This window comes from Periophthalmus magnuspinnatus, chromosome 1 (assembly GCF_009829125.3).
Source record: "Periophthalmus magnuspinnatus isolate fPerMag1 chromosome 1, fPerMag1.2.pri, whole genome shotgun sequence".
In the NCBI taxonomy this organism is placed as follows: Eukaryota; Metazoa; Chordata; class Actinopteri; order Gobiiformes; family Gobiidae; genus Periophthalmus; species Periophthalmus magnuspinnatus.
In genome coordinates, this window is record NC_047126.1 from 10042779 (window position 1) to 10056416 (window position 13638).

Below are 13638 nucleotides of genomic sequence, written 5' to 3' on the forward strand. Positions count from 1 at the left end.
CAAGGCGGTTTAGCTTTAGCTCATACTGTCCTAAGCCGTAAACACTTTTTAGGCTTGCTTTTTTTTACTTGTTCACCCGCGTTTCAGTTTGCTTTTTTTAACTGCATATTTTTGTGCATCCGGATAGACAGGATTGCATGAGGAAGGACATTTGCCAAGTCACTGCATGCCATAAATCCCATTATAAACTCTGGCTAGACCCAAAGTAAAAAACGAAGAAGTTCATTTTGCATCTGAAAGAGAACTGTATCCCGTGCATGTCAAATAAAGGTTTGCACAGAAGCTCCCTGTTCTTCAGCTCGCTCCCATGAACCAGGATGTATTTAGCATTTACTATTTCTCATTTAGGGGTATATTATTACGTCTCTGGCACTAGGCCCTGCTGTTTGAATCCCCCGGCTTTAATGTTAAATCATGTGGACATTAAAGTCTTTCCTTGACTTACAAGACATGACATTTCTGGAAACATACAACCCGGGTCAAAGATGGAGCTTGTTAGAGGATTGCACACAACCACAAATTCACCAAGAAAATAAAAACGAAAAAAAAAGGCTGAGACGAGGGACAAAGACAGTGCTATGTTTGGGCTCTTTTGTCCAATTTGCTTTATCATGGCAAAAGTTTATGTTTATTATTGACAATGGGTCCTAACAAGCTGTGCCGGCATCAAGGGGCTATGAGAATGAGGAGATAAACCCTGCGGCACAGTGCTTCTCTGATCTTAAATGAGGAACATGTTTTGTTAAAAAGGTCAGATATGATTAAAAGCCGATGTGTGTCGTTTGATCACAGGCCACTTCTCTTGATTGTCTATGGCACCTATACAGTTTCATTCTGCGGTGTTCATCAAAATACTCCCTGGAAAGATAATTATGTTTACAAAGACTATATTCAATCTTAAATCTCTTATTTTACTCGCTGTCAATGTCTTGTTATTTCACTTAGGTAGGGTTTGGAATAAAGAAGTCAAAATAGCATTAGCATAATAACGTTAGCCTTATGGAAGAATTGTAGATTTACATAAGAGCAGTGCTTCTCTTGAAATAATAAGCGATGCTAAAACCAGTCTTTTTATGGTCAAGTTAGTCAATAGCATTTGGTATTTTTCTTTACTTTACCTGTCCTTTTGTGTCCTTGTGCAGGAGCAGTTGGTTTGCAATGGTGCCCGATTAGCTCACTGACATCATCACTACTTCCACACAGTGTCCTCAGGTGAAGTATTAACTCGATTTTGTTGTCAGTGATATCCACACACAATTTGCCTTCTGCTGTATGATCTTTAAGCATTCATTTACGCTGATTCTCTGCAAAAAACATATATAGGAGTGAAGGTAGTGTCCATAACTATTTGAAGGTGTCCTATGTAACTTTTCTCATGGAGGATATGGGACCTCCATGGAAAAGATATTGGCTTTCCCTGGAATATGACACAGTATGGCATTAAACTCTAGCTTTTATGTAATTTCAGCAGCAATAATTCAGCAGTGTTCTTTGTCTCTCCAGATCAGACCTGTAACTTGGCCTGCTAGTCTTGAGAGATATGTGTAACGCAATACTCTAGATTATTCCAGGCATATTCCATAACATATCCATGGAGACAAGCAGGTGGAAAAGTTACAACAGTCACATCTCGACTGACTTTACCCAGACCGATTTGAGTTCTTTGGCACGTTTCGATTTAATGACAGAAATCCGTTTCCATTTTAACATCTCTTTGGTTCGAGTTTAGCTAATGTTAGATGCATTATCCTTTATCTTGATGCAAGTATTGTGCATTGATCAAAAAGAAACAACTGTCGCTAACGTGCGCTAGTTTTGGGTTGGGACCGCTCAAACAGCCCGATACGATTCATTTAGACAGTGGAAACAGTTACCGTACCAATCTGCCACAAAGGAAACCCAGTGAAAAAAGGCTATAGTGCACCTTTAAGTACAAAGCAAAAAGTTAAAATACCGTATCAACTTACAGACTTTGTAGCCTATAGTAAACACTTGGAGCTTTGTGAGTTGTTGTGAGAACCTTCTTAACAAGTGCATCTCTCTTCAGTTTGCACTAAAGGCAGTTAAGTCTTCAGTTGTTGTTGTTACCTTTGTTTTGTTGTTGCGTGCCCATTTCAGAAGACACAAAACAGGTCAGAGACGTGTTTGGTCTTCATAGCCTTAGAGCTCACACGCAGCCAGCCGTGACTCCAGCTCTCTATTTGTCTAATTACGTGCACTTTGTTTGCCATTAAACTGGGCCAGAGAGACACTTAATGATCTCACAGAGGAGCAAATTACAGACTTAATATTGTGATCTTTAATTATACTTTACTAGCTACCTTCCCATTTGGCAAAGTTATTTTAAAGTCTTTTTTCCGAAAAGACAAGGCGAGCCCTCTGTGTGCTGTTTACACATCCCACAAACTGCTAATACATTTGGAGTGCCCCCCCTCCTTCGCCTCAACCCCTCTCTTCCTTAATTGCCCAACATCATGAGGCAATTTGGGTTTTTTAATCACCGTTTTAGCAGTTATAGCGTGGCTGTCCGATTTCCTGCAACTAAAGTGTGTAGTGCCATTAGTGTGAGTTAATTCCACACAGCAGGCCGGCAGTTGTGCGTGTGATGCTCTCGGGACTCAAACAACAAGGATCACAATGGAAAAGCTGAGCTCACGGGCTCAATCAGGACGCTTTGTTGTGGCTGACTTTGCATTCTTTGGAGATTGTTGGTGAGACGTATCCATGCATGGGACATAATGAGATTACTTTTATGTCAGATATCAGGTGTTTTCAATGTTGATGTAGAATCGTAGAATACAACAAATAATCGAATTAAAGGTGCCAAAATCGACTTATGTGAACTTTAAGTCACGTTTAGCAAAAGACGAAGTTTAAATCTGTCAACTGGGCAAATCGTTGGAGGAGTGGAGACGTTTTTCTGCTCATCCAAGCCGCTTCGTCAGTTCTGGTCAGATTGCTGGTGGACACTTTAAGTCATGTTATAATGCTGTTACCTCTTGAAAAAACATACCTGGAATTGTATTTTGCTTCATTCACACATGTTTGAGTAATCATGCATTATTAGTCTGTCTACATCTCCAAAGCTCAAAATGCTCTGTTCCACCTTGCGATGTCACGTAGTGGTAGTTTTCAAGTTAACAGCTACCTTTTTACCATTAAATCAGTCGAGATTGGCAATTCCAGGTCTGATATCATCCAAATGATTCTAGTAAAGCTGTATGGAGTTTACAAACACAATGGAGCACTTCCTGTATTTCTACATGGCATCACAAGAGAAAAACTCAACCTAAATATGTAGATCTTGTGTGTTAAATGTGTGTGAATGAAACATAGATCAGAAAATAGTGTCATATGAGCCCTTTCAATTTTTGCATTTTTGTCATACTCCTCCATATAAAACCATCTTTGATTTATAACCTTTTTTGTGGCGGTATAATATAAAATACAGGATTAGGGATGAATAAAATGTAAATTACCTTTCAAATTATCATCTCAAGTAAAAGTGGATTAAAGTACAGTAACATCAAAGTCAAGAAACCTTTGTGATGTCATGTGGTAATACAGGAAGCGCTCCACTGTGTTTTTAAAGTTTATACACCTTCTCTAGAATCATTTGGATGATTTCAGTCCTGGAATTTGCAATCTCTACTGAACTAAAGGTAAAAGGAGCTGTTAACTTGAAAACTACCAATATGTGACATCACAAGGTGGAACAGAGCATTTTGAGCTTTGGAGATGTGGACAGACTAATAATAAAGGTTTACTCAAACACGTGTAGATGAAACAAAAACAACTCTGGGTATGTTTTTGATGAGGTAATGACACTCTAACGTGGCTTAAAGCTTGCAAGAGTCCATTTTGCATAATATAGGACCTTTAAGTATCAAAAAGTCAACTTTACTGGCCACATTTTTATTAGAGTCTGATCACCATATCATCCATCACACACATTGACACGAGTTATGGTCAGTGAAGACATCAGGGGGTCCTTAAACGGTTGGACCAAAGCCACAGTGGGACAATCCTAAAACTTTGCTACTGTGTACCTCGATTGGGCAGAGGCAAAACCTATGGAAGCAGTTTTACAAGTGTATTTATACATGTCCTTATTCCCATATGCCAGACTACAGACACAGAACCTCACCATTTTGGCTCTGACGCACTTTTCAGCTTTTAAGTCAAACAAGCACTGCAGCCCAGCGGGTCATATATTGAAACTCATGCACTTACAGAGTGAAAAGCAAAACAGAGAGACTTCTTGTCCTATTTTAAACAGTGTCTTATATAAACGTAGCGGGGGCTGGGTGATATCTGATAAAATAGATCAAAATTACATTATTGGCTTTTATAGCCCACTGAAAACATAGCCTGGAGGTATGCTGTTTGGCAGAGAGCGGCTCGTAATATGTCCAAGAATTGTTACCATCTGGCTCCACGGCAGGGAATACTTCTCTCTTAAAAACCTCAAAGTCAAAATGATATAAGTCAAACGCAGCATTCATAACCAGGTTGGCTTTTATGGATGCCTGTCCACTTCGATTCGGCTCCACTCAGTCTTGGAGATAACTCGGACAATTTCGAAAGCTCTTTTCTCTTAAAAAGGGGGTTTGCTGTTACATTCTGGCAGTTCACTGTGGATACAACTTCATATTTCAGGTCATTAGGAGGTAATCTTTTTCATAGGACCAAAGATCAGACAACAAAACAGAAATCTCAAAGTTTTAGTCACATCCTTCACCGACAAAATGCACAATATGCTGGTCTCTGTCTGGACTGGAGAATGCGCTCCCTTGACATTTTAACCCCTTTTTGGGAGCTACACCCCTCTAATCACACTCCTGTACACAGTTTCGACCCCATTATCTTATTATGAGATTACAATGTCAATGCGCTCACAATTGTGACAATTACAGTAAGTGGTGCAGTAATTTTCAGCATTAAATGGGCTCTTTGTGCCGCGCAGCTCCACAGACTGTCACCGGGTGAAGCCCTGTGAATCACAGGCACTTTTATGTGCACAATAAAGACTATAGGTATACTTATGAGGACAGTGGGCGAGCTGACAGGCCCGGGGCTCTGCAGATGAAACATGAGTGCTGTTTAGAGCAGTGGAGCAGAGTGTTTTCTCACTGCCTCCTTGACCTGTCACTATTGATGATGTGTGTGAAGGGGACAGCGTGCTGATATCCTCTGCCCCCTCCCTCACCACCGCCCCTCCCTCTCTGGCGCCCGCTATGAGAGAGAAAGCTGTTGTTAATAAAAAGTTTTCAAAGAATGGGATGAAAAGGAGGTGAAATTGAGCGGCCCTGGCTGTATTATTTCTTCTCCGTATGGGAGCTGGCCTCTCGCGGTCTCTCCGACGCTCTCAGACCAGGAGGGGGTCGCTGGCTCGGTGACCATTACTGCCCCGAGGCCAAAGCAAATCATTTGCCTCTCTGAGGCTTCAAAGGGGAGCAATTACACTTAAGTAACCAAATGAATAGATAGCCCAGCTTGGCAGCAGTTTGGGGGAAACAGTGGAGGCCTTTGAGTGAAGAGGCACCACACCTTTAGAGTCATATGTAATGCTCACAACGCTGAAAACAGGACCAAAGCAAACAGTGAAATATTTCTTCACTGAAGAACGCGAAAAGGAGGAGCTGGTGAAATGTGTCCAAACCAAAACAACAACATTGTTTAGAGTGGTTTACCAACCCAGATGAGAGCTTTTAGACTCCACTTGTGCCATTAAACAAATAAAGAGCCAACCACTGCAGTGTGCTGCATTTCACACACAGTTTATGTGATGGCAGGCGACAAACACAGGCTAAACAAGCATTTACAGAAGAGATCAGCGTTCAATTAGTTTAAATAAACGGGCAAATCTTTATTTATGCTTGTCCACTGTACAACAGAGCACGCATAAGCAGAGGAGGAGCAGAGTAGCAAACCCCAGTATAAATCAGTGCTCTTGAATCCGGGCAGAACCATGGCTAAAGATAATTGCAGTGTTTTGAGTGCGTGCCTGTGCTGCTGCTGAAAGCCCGAGAAAGGCCCATTGAACAGAGTGGAGACTGGGAGCTGCACAGTGGAGCTCACCTGTGGAGAGCGCTCTATAGACGCAGAGACAGCACAACAGCTGCCAGGGTTGTAAGTCCAGGCACCTACTGGAGCCACTGCATGGACCTCTTTCAAAGCACTGCCACTTAGTAACAGAAGGCATGTGCCAAACTTGCAGAAAGAGAAAGAATAGTCCCGCTTGGAGTTCACTAAATATCAGCAGCACTCTCTTTTTCAGCCCTTCTCTGTCCCCCCTGCCTCTGCCCTTTCTCTCCATCCTTTAGTCTATTATAATTCCTCCATAAAAGAACAATGGGTGAGTGAAAGACCCCCAAACCACTCAGATATATCAACAATCGGCAGGGTAGAGGGGAGAAGGGGGGACTATGCTGAAGTGTGGAAGCCATCAATTACTGTGGGCCTTAAGTTAACATCCCAGCAGGATATGAGCATTAGAATGCAGATATGAGCAGACACTGAGCAACAGATGCCGAGCGGAGCGGTCAAAAGAGCAGAACATGTGCAGTGTGGGACGCTGCCTCGGAATCTACAGAAGAATGGAAAATTAAATTGAATGATGATTGTAGCAGTGGCTGAAAAGGGCTATTGTGAGACGAAAACTGGAATTATGGCTTTGAGATGAGCCAAAAACCTCAGTAATGTCCCATATGCTCCTGTGTGCAACAAGTGTCCTCGGCTTCATTTCTCCATCCACAAACGCACCGTGATGCCTTCAATGGCTTTGAGCTAACAGGATTTTCCTATTTCTCTATTCTCAGCGCTCAGCAAGACCCGGCCTCTGGGCTTCCTCCTCGCGCGGCTAATTTACACTAGCCTGCAGGCTTCCTTCACAGCCAGAACACTGCAATTGTATTTTCAGGCTCATTAAGCAATAGCACACAAACGGGGGCAGCTCTGACCCCCCATCTACTTTCCCGTCCTCTCCTGGTAGGAGGAATGAGGACATAAATAGCTGGATTACAAAATGAACTTTTAAGATATTTGAGTTTTGATTCCATGTTTGAGCCAGGTCATGATTGTGGGTCTCTTCTGAGAACCAATCCGGCTGCTCTGTGCAAAAGCCCTATTCAGGAGCGGGCCATGCATGTTTATTTGAAAGAGACCCCCGCTTTCTTAACTTCCCACCCGGTGCCATTGTTCCACTTTTCATGGGGAGGACTTTGAAATTGTAATCTCAGGATATTCAAACACTCACATTCGTTGTGACCTCTAGTGCCTGCAATAACATTATTACTATCAGACAAGCTCTGTCACTTTGGACCTGGGCTGTTTTGTCCACTGTTTAACAAGGGAATAACACACATTTTACAAATTAAATATGGAAACATCTATAATAAACATCTATAAAGAAAATGTTGTTGACCAAAAGTAGTGGAGAACAGTTAACAATATCAATGAATGCGTTTGTGCTTCAGTGGAGTCAATCATTATTTTCCAGTATTTTATATATACACATACATTGTTGTGCAGTGAACTATTTGTTTCTGTCAGCATTTTAACAGACTACTCATGAGGTCAATAAACCTAACCAAACAAAACTATTCAAAAACATTTTATTGAATCAACAAAGACACAGTTAAGTTATCCTGTTAACAATGATCAAAATGACAAATAGATTTATATTGGGGAGTGGTCCAATTTTCAGACGATACCAATATCCAAAATTCGTCTTGAAGATCACCAATATTTACAAATATTGATATCAGTATTTCAAAATCAAGGCCCAACAAAATATCCTCAGATTTTCTCAGATATAGCATACATTGTTGTACTTTTTTTATTGTAATAACAGCCACGCCTTTAACTTAATTTGTTTAGTATTTTTATACATAGAAAAATAAACAATCAGAATATAATTATCAATATCGATACATGCAAACATCCCTCAATAACACCAGTGTCTGTAACGGCACCGATATATGTTTTACAGCTCAGGATGTTATAGCGTGTATATATTCGATATTACTGAGCCTGAGCAAATAGCTGTGATTTCTTTGGCTTGGTGTGGACTAAAGCCAGCAGTGTCACAGCTCTTCTCTTGCTGCGCTCTTGCAGGGCCCTGGCTATGAGCAGTGTGTGTGATTGTGGCTACATTCTTGGTTTGGTGAATGTGACCACAGAGCAGCCACACCGAGCTCCCAGTCCACAGCTCTGCACCGATCTCGCCCACTCGTATTGTCTACACACTTTCCTCAAGAATGTGCATTTCTATGGTCCTGGGCAGGCCAAACCTAACTGCCAATCGCATTGTCACCTTTCGTGTTTGTTTGGATTCTCAATGTAACGTGTCTGTGTAGAAGTCTTTCGCTCTGGTTGTAACTAAAAGCTCCACTGGACTCTTTATTGGCTAATTGCTTTTTTACAACCCCCAAAAAAGAAGCCATGATGGAGGCAATTTGCTTGGTTCAGTTGGAGAATATTTCCCTCATTACAGTGGAACACAGGGCACGCTGATGCCGCAAGAGGAAGTGGCTTTGGCAGGCCACGTCAAACTGGCATTTAAGTGCAGGATTCAAGCAGGTCTGATGTGGACGGGATCAACTTGTTAAGTCAAATGAAAGGTCAAAATATTTTCCACAGCGTTGTGCAAACTCCATAAATCCTGTCCAAATAGCTAAAGTGCCTTGCCGTGTGCCTCACATTCATATAAGAGCCATGATGAGGCAAAAAGTGAAAACGTGTATTGTTACATTTATGGGAACCAAGGGAAGAAAAACAACATTAGAGAGAAATGGATTTTTGAAGCATCTATAATAGGAGTTGGATTAGCCTTTTAGGACATAATTAGCTCGTTTTTGTTTTGGTGATTTGCAATTTTCTAGATGTTTTTTTTAGATGGTTTTCTAAAATATGTTGATCACCAAATGTAAAATATATTATCTGTTAAAAGGGCTATTAAAAACAATGGGTTTACTGTTATTTTAATCAAATCCTTTTCTAGTCATGCAGGGAGCCACCGTTTTTCTCAGTTCAGGAACAGCATTGGACATAAACTTTTTTCTTGAACAAAAATAATCAATTGGTTATTTTTCCCTACGGTGTGACCTCGCCTAAGAGTTGGAAAAAGCAGTTCATTTTGTCTCCACTCTATTGTAGAATTACTCATGCCAAAGAAACTTACCACAACCTAACTTAAAATGGGCGAGTTAACACATTTTGAAGCACAATATATCTCTACACATAAATATTGCAATAAACGATAATACTGAAACTACTTTTCCCAGCGACGGAATTAAAACCAAGCAGGATAATCCCAGTAAACCATTTTTAAATAGACAGTATCATTAAAAAACATGACCTAAAAGACACATAAATAGCAGAATGAACCATTAATTAGCCGTAGAAGTGACTTATTCACCCCTCTACAGCTCAAATCATATCGTACTACAACAAAAATAACACAAATTTCTCCACTCTTTGCAAAGAAAATGTAACAATGATAAATACTCAGCCCCATAACCATAATATATTGTCCCATATATTGAACGATAAGTCGATATAGTAATTAACGTGACGGGCCTAACCAACGTATCTGCTTGACTGATGTCTGCTTGTGTCTACACTAAATGTACAGTTTGAGACCTGGTTTGTTTTATATGTAGCCGTGACCCTTTACACATCGTCAAGTGTCTAAGTGGTCCAGCTGAAACATGAGTGCGCTTGAACATGTGAAAATCTTTACGTGCGCGGTGCCAGCTGAGAGGAGAGTTCTTCCCGTGGAGTTTGTCTAACCTTGGCGGCTCATATCTGCTTTCAAACTCCCTAACACCCTTTGACACCCCTCACCCGCCTGCACGCTGTTACAGAAATGTCTTTTGGCCCAAAGGATCGGGGCGAAGCAGAGGACAGGAGGCCAGGGACGCCAGGTAACCCATGGACCTATAGTGTATGTACATATACCGCTGTATAGGGAGATTAGATAGGACTTCTCAAAGGCAGAAAGACCCATGTGTCACAAAGGAAATGAACCAGTGGCAAAAACATCAGGAGTGACTCAAGTTGACTCATTGAGCTGAACCCAAACTGTTTCTTTCAACTATTCACTGGTGTCTAGAGTCCTGTTGAGCTGTATCTGGTGTATCCTTTGTGCATTTCATAAAGTAGCCTATAAATAAAGGTCACCACATTGTCATTGTTATCTGGGATCACAGTACAAATACATTAACACAGTGTGGCCTAATTTGAGTTTAGCTGATTAAACGTCTCTGAAACCAGTAGACTTAGGCATATCACAATTGCATATATCACTTTGTGTCCATTTTATGAGGCTACAATTGTCCCAACACGTGCAGCTACAACATAAATATTTCTACTGTTTAGTCAATCAACCACATTTTCAGTTTAATAGTGTGGTTTGGGCGTGACGTGGGCTGTAAATAACGGGATTGGTTTGATTGTGAATTGTTAACTCGTTTACGTAAGCACTCAGTCGGTCACTGAGACTAATTGGTGTTATTGTAAAAGTAGAGATAATAGATCAGATAAGTGCGGTGTTAACCAATTAGTAGGGTCTGATCTGATATTGATCTGATAGAGGCGCACCTCTGAGTCCCAAAGCGCAGTTGTTGTAAATACTGAAGGAGAATGACTCCATTGTTCCCGGTCCATCATTTAAACATTAAAAACACTGAGTGACTGAGAGCCTCGGTGCGCCCCCGCTTCCTGCACTACACGCAGTGGACTATGAAATATCTGCAGGACAATTGGTTAAGTGGAGTTAACTGTTCGCCTCTTTTATTTCCCCTCCTCTTTCCCCTCTCTCTCCCCGCGAGGTATATCTTCCTTTTTGATCCCGCCGAGTCTGGCGCCTCGCACAACACAACTCGTCTGGCTTATTAAATGCTCTGACCTGGAGAGAGGAGAAACGCCTGTTGCTTCTGGGCCATTGTGCGCGAGACGAGCGAATGACAGCTCCTAAATTGCTGTAATGCTGTGTGACCAGCGCTCAGACCTAATCAATTTATGTCGCTTTTCTTTGGGTTTACAATAGTTTTTACATTAGGTTTAATGCCGCGGGCCATCCTATAAACAAAGTTTGTAAATACTAAAGAGTGCTTGTCTTCAAAGGACGCGCTCCTCTGAAGTGCGATAGAGGTAGTCTCGCTTTGATAATGTCAGTGGGGCTCTTTAGTTCCCATACAGTAGGAGAGGACGCTGCTCCTAATGGATGGAAATGGCCAGGAGTCCTCCCCACTGCTTAATTGCGCTAAAATTGGTCTAAGCCACTTTTGTGAGGGCCTTCAATGGGCGCGCACCGCATGGGGTCTGTATGATTAACTTCTTCTTCCTTTCAAAGTCCTCTTGATGTTCCTTTTGCGAGGCATTGGGCCAATCAGCGTTCAGCTCTACAACGTCATGATGTCACTCCGTGCTGCTGATTGGAGGCTTTGGTGGAGTAAAACAGCCCCTGCCCTTTTATAGACGACCCCCGTCCGGTCAGTACTATTGACAAGACTGACAAGGTTGAACTCCGGATTCAAACTAACTTCTCTGGACGGGCCGACACGTACGGACGCTTCAACATGAATAACGGACAGGGTTCACCGTCACGCGACGGAAAAGAGGACGTAGACAATGAGGAACCCAAAGACATGAGCGCGGAGAAAGGATACAAGGCTCACCGGAGCAGTCTCCCGTTCAGCGTGGAGTCTCTCATCGCTAAGAAAACCACCTGTCGAAGCTCGTACTCTTCCACAGACTTAGCGCTAGCTCTCAATAAGACCGGGACACAACAGCCACAGATCCCTCAAAGGACTTTTTACACGGAAAGAACGGCCGGAGACAGCGCGCACAGTTCATCCTCCCTCTCTCCCAGCGAAGACAGCGCGCAACTGAGCGACAAAGACCAGAGCACTTGGTTCCAGACGGCGTCCTTCTCCTCTCCACCAAGTAAGTTCATTATAATTGATACTGGACTAGATGCAATAGACTGTCTCTGCGGATGGTAATACTGGAGAAAATACGCTTAATAAGAATGTATTTTGGGACGAAAGGACGATGGGCAGGCTAATATTTTACGCACAGTCACATTTGCTGTTGAAATGTTAAAAAGCACCATAATGTGTGTGAAGTACCCAGACTACATTTCAAACCAGATGGTATTCAGATTTATATAGACCTACATTATTGTTTTTATTAGCTATAAGGCTTATAAGTCATTTTGAAAAATACTATAATGTTTTTGAGGCCTCAGTGGAAAGACAGTGGTCCAGATTTCTGTTTTGGTGTCTGGTCTTGCTGAAGGCTACTCCACAGTATTACCCTTAATACCAATTCACACAAATAATTCTAATATTTATCATTTTGTTTTTTTCTTGCAGGGAGCTCGAGCCCAACGCAGTGCACTCTGCGCAAGCACAAAAACAACCGCAAACCTCGAACGCCCTTCACTACCTCGCAGCTCCTCGCGCTGGAGCGCAAGTTTCGGCAGAAGCAGTACCTTTCCATCGCAGAGCGGGCCGAGTTTTCCAACTCTCTGAACCTGACCGAGACTCAAGTCAAGATCTGGTTTCAGAACCGTAGGGCCAAGGCGAAGAGGCTGCAGGAGGCCGAGCTGGAGAAGTTCAAACTGGCCTCCAAACCCGTGTTGCCCGCTTTTGCCTTGCCTTTTCCAATTGGAGCGCACGTGGGCTCTCCGGCCTGGAGCCCTTCCAGCGGCTTCCCGCGGCCCAGCGTGCCTGTCCCAGGACTGTTCAGTGGGCCCGTGGCCTATGGGATGTACTACCTGTCTTAGTATTCCCTCTGTATGTGAGAAAAAAGACTAAGGACAAAGCATTTGTTACGGTTATAATTGTAACTACAGATTTTGAAGTCGTCTGTGACTTCTCCTTTATAAATGATGATCCATGTTTAATCAGGTTAAAGCCACACGCCTTAAAGGTCTCACTGTGGACGTTTAAACTCTGCAATAATGGACAGGGAAGCTTTAAGCAACAAAGTACTTAAAGGTGGAGTGCCTTAAGATCAGTGTATCACTTGAGCTCCTTTGCTGTGTCCCAGTCACTGTTTGGTGCCTGTTTAAAATGGGAGATTATATTCTTACACGTGTTTAGACACTCTGTATGGAGTGCCTTACTGTATGCTGAAAATGTACATAGGCCACATGTGGACTATGGATGATCCTGTGCCTCTGTGATGCGCACAGTGGTATTTATTGAAACTGTTTGTATCTGTACTGTGTACATCCTGCGTCTCTATGTAAAACTTTGTAATTTGTAAAAAAAATAATAATAATTTTAGTAAATAAACATTATACAAGATGCCCAGGGGTCCTCATCATTTTTATGTGTTTTAATAAATGTGTTATGTGCACTAAGTGAAGTAACAGAGTGGAAACACAGTGTGTGTGCCGGTTTAGCTGCAAACCAAAATATATCACAATGAAATCAATTTTTACATTTTTACATTGGTTTTAAATAGCATTGTTTTGCAGTCCATGCATTTTGAATTTTTTTATTATTATATTTAAATGGAATTTGAGAATGTGTTCTGCCTCTAACCCTGTTATATCAGTTTTATGTTTTGCATAAATGTATATATATGTGTGTATATATATATATATATATATATATATAT

At 41.9% G+C, this 13638-nt stretch overlaps 1 protein-coding gene across 1 annotated transcript; it reads left to right on the forward strand.

Annotated features, from left to right (window-relative positions):
• Positions 1-11134: 11134 nt before the first annotated feature.
• On the forward strand, positions 11135-13324 carry LOC117377310 (homeobox protein MSX-2-like). The gene is made up of 2 exons (XM_033973695.2): positions 11135-11952; positions 12384-13324. The coding sequence occupies exons 1-2, from the start codon at positions 11586-11588 to the stop codon at positions 12794-12796; spliced, it is 780 nt and encodes a 259-aa protein (XP_033829586.1). The 5' UTR covers positions 11135-11585; the 3' UTR covers positions 12797-13324.
• The last annotated feature ends 314 nt before the right edge of the window (positions 13325-13638 follow it).

Coding starts and splice junctions, on each gene's coding strand:
- LOC117377310 (XM_033973695.2), top strand. CDS start 11,586: ATGAATAACGGACAGGGTTCACCGTCACGCGACGGAAAAGAGGACGTA. Junction 11,953..12,383: donor GTCCTTCTCCTCTCCACCAA/GTAAGTTCATTA, acceptor TTTTTCTTGCAG/GGAGCTCGAGCCCAACGCAG.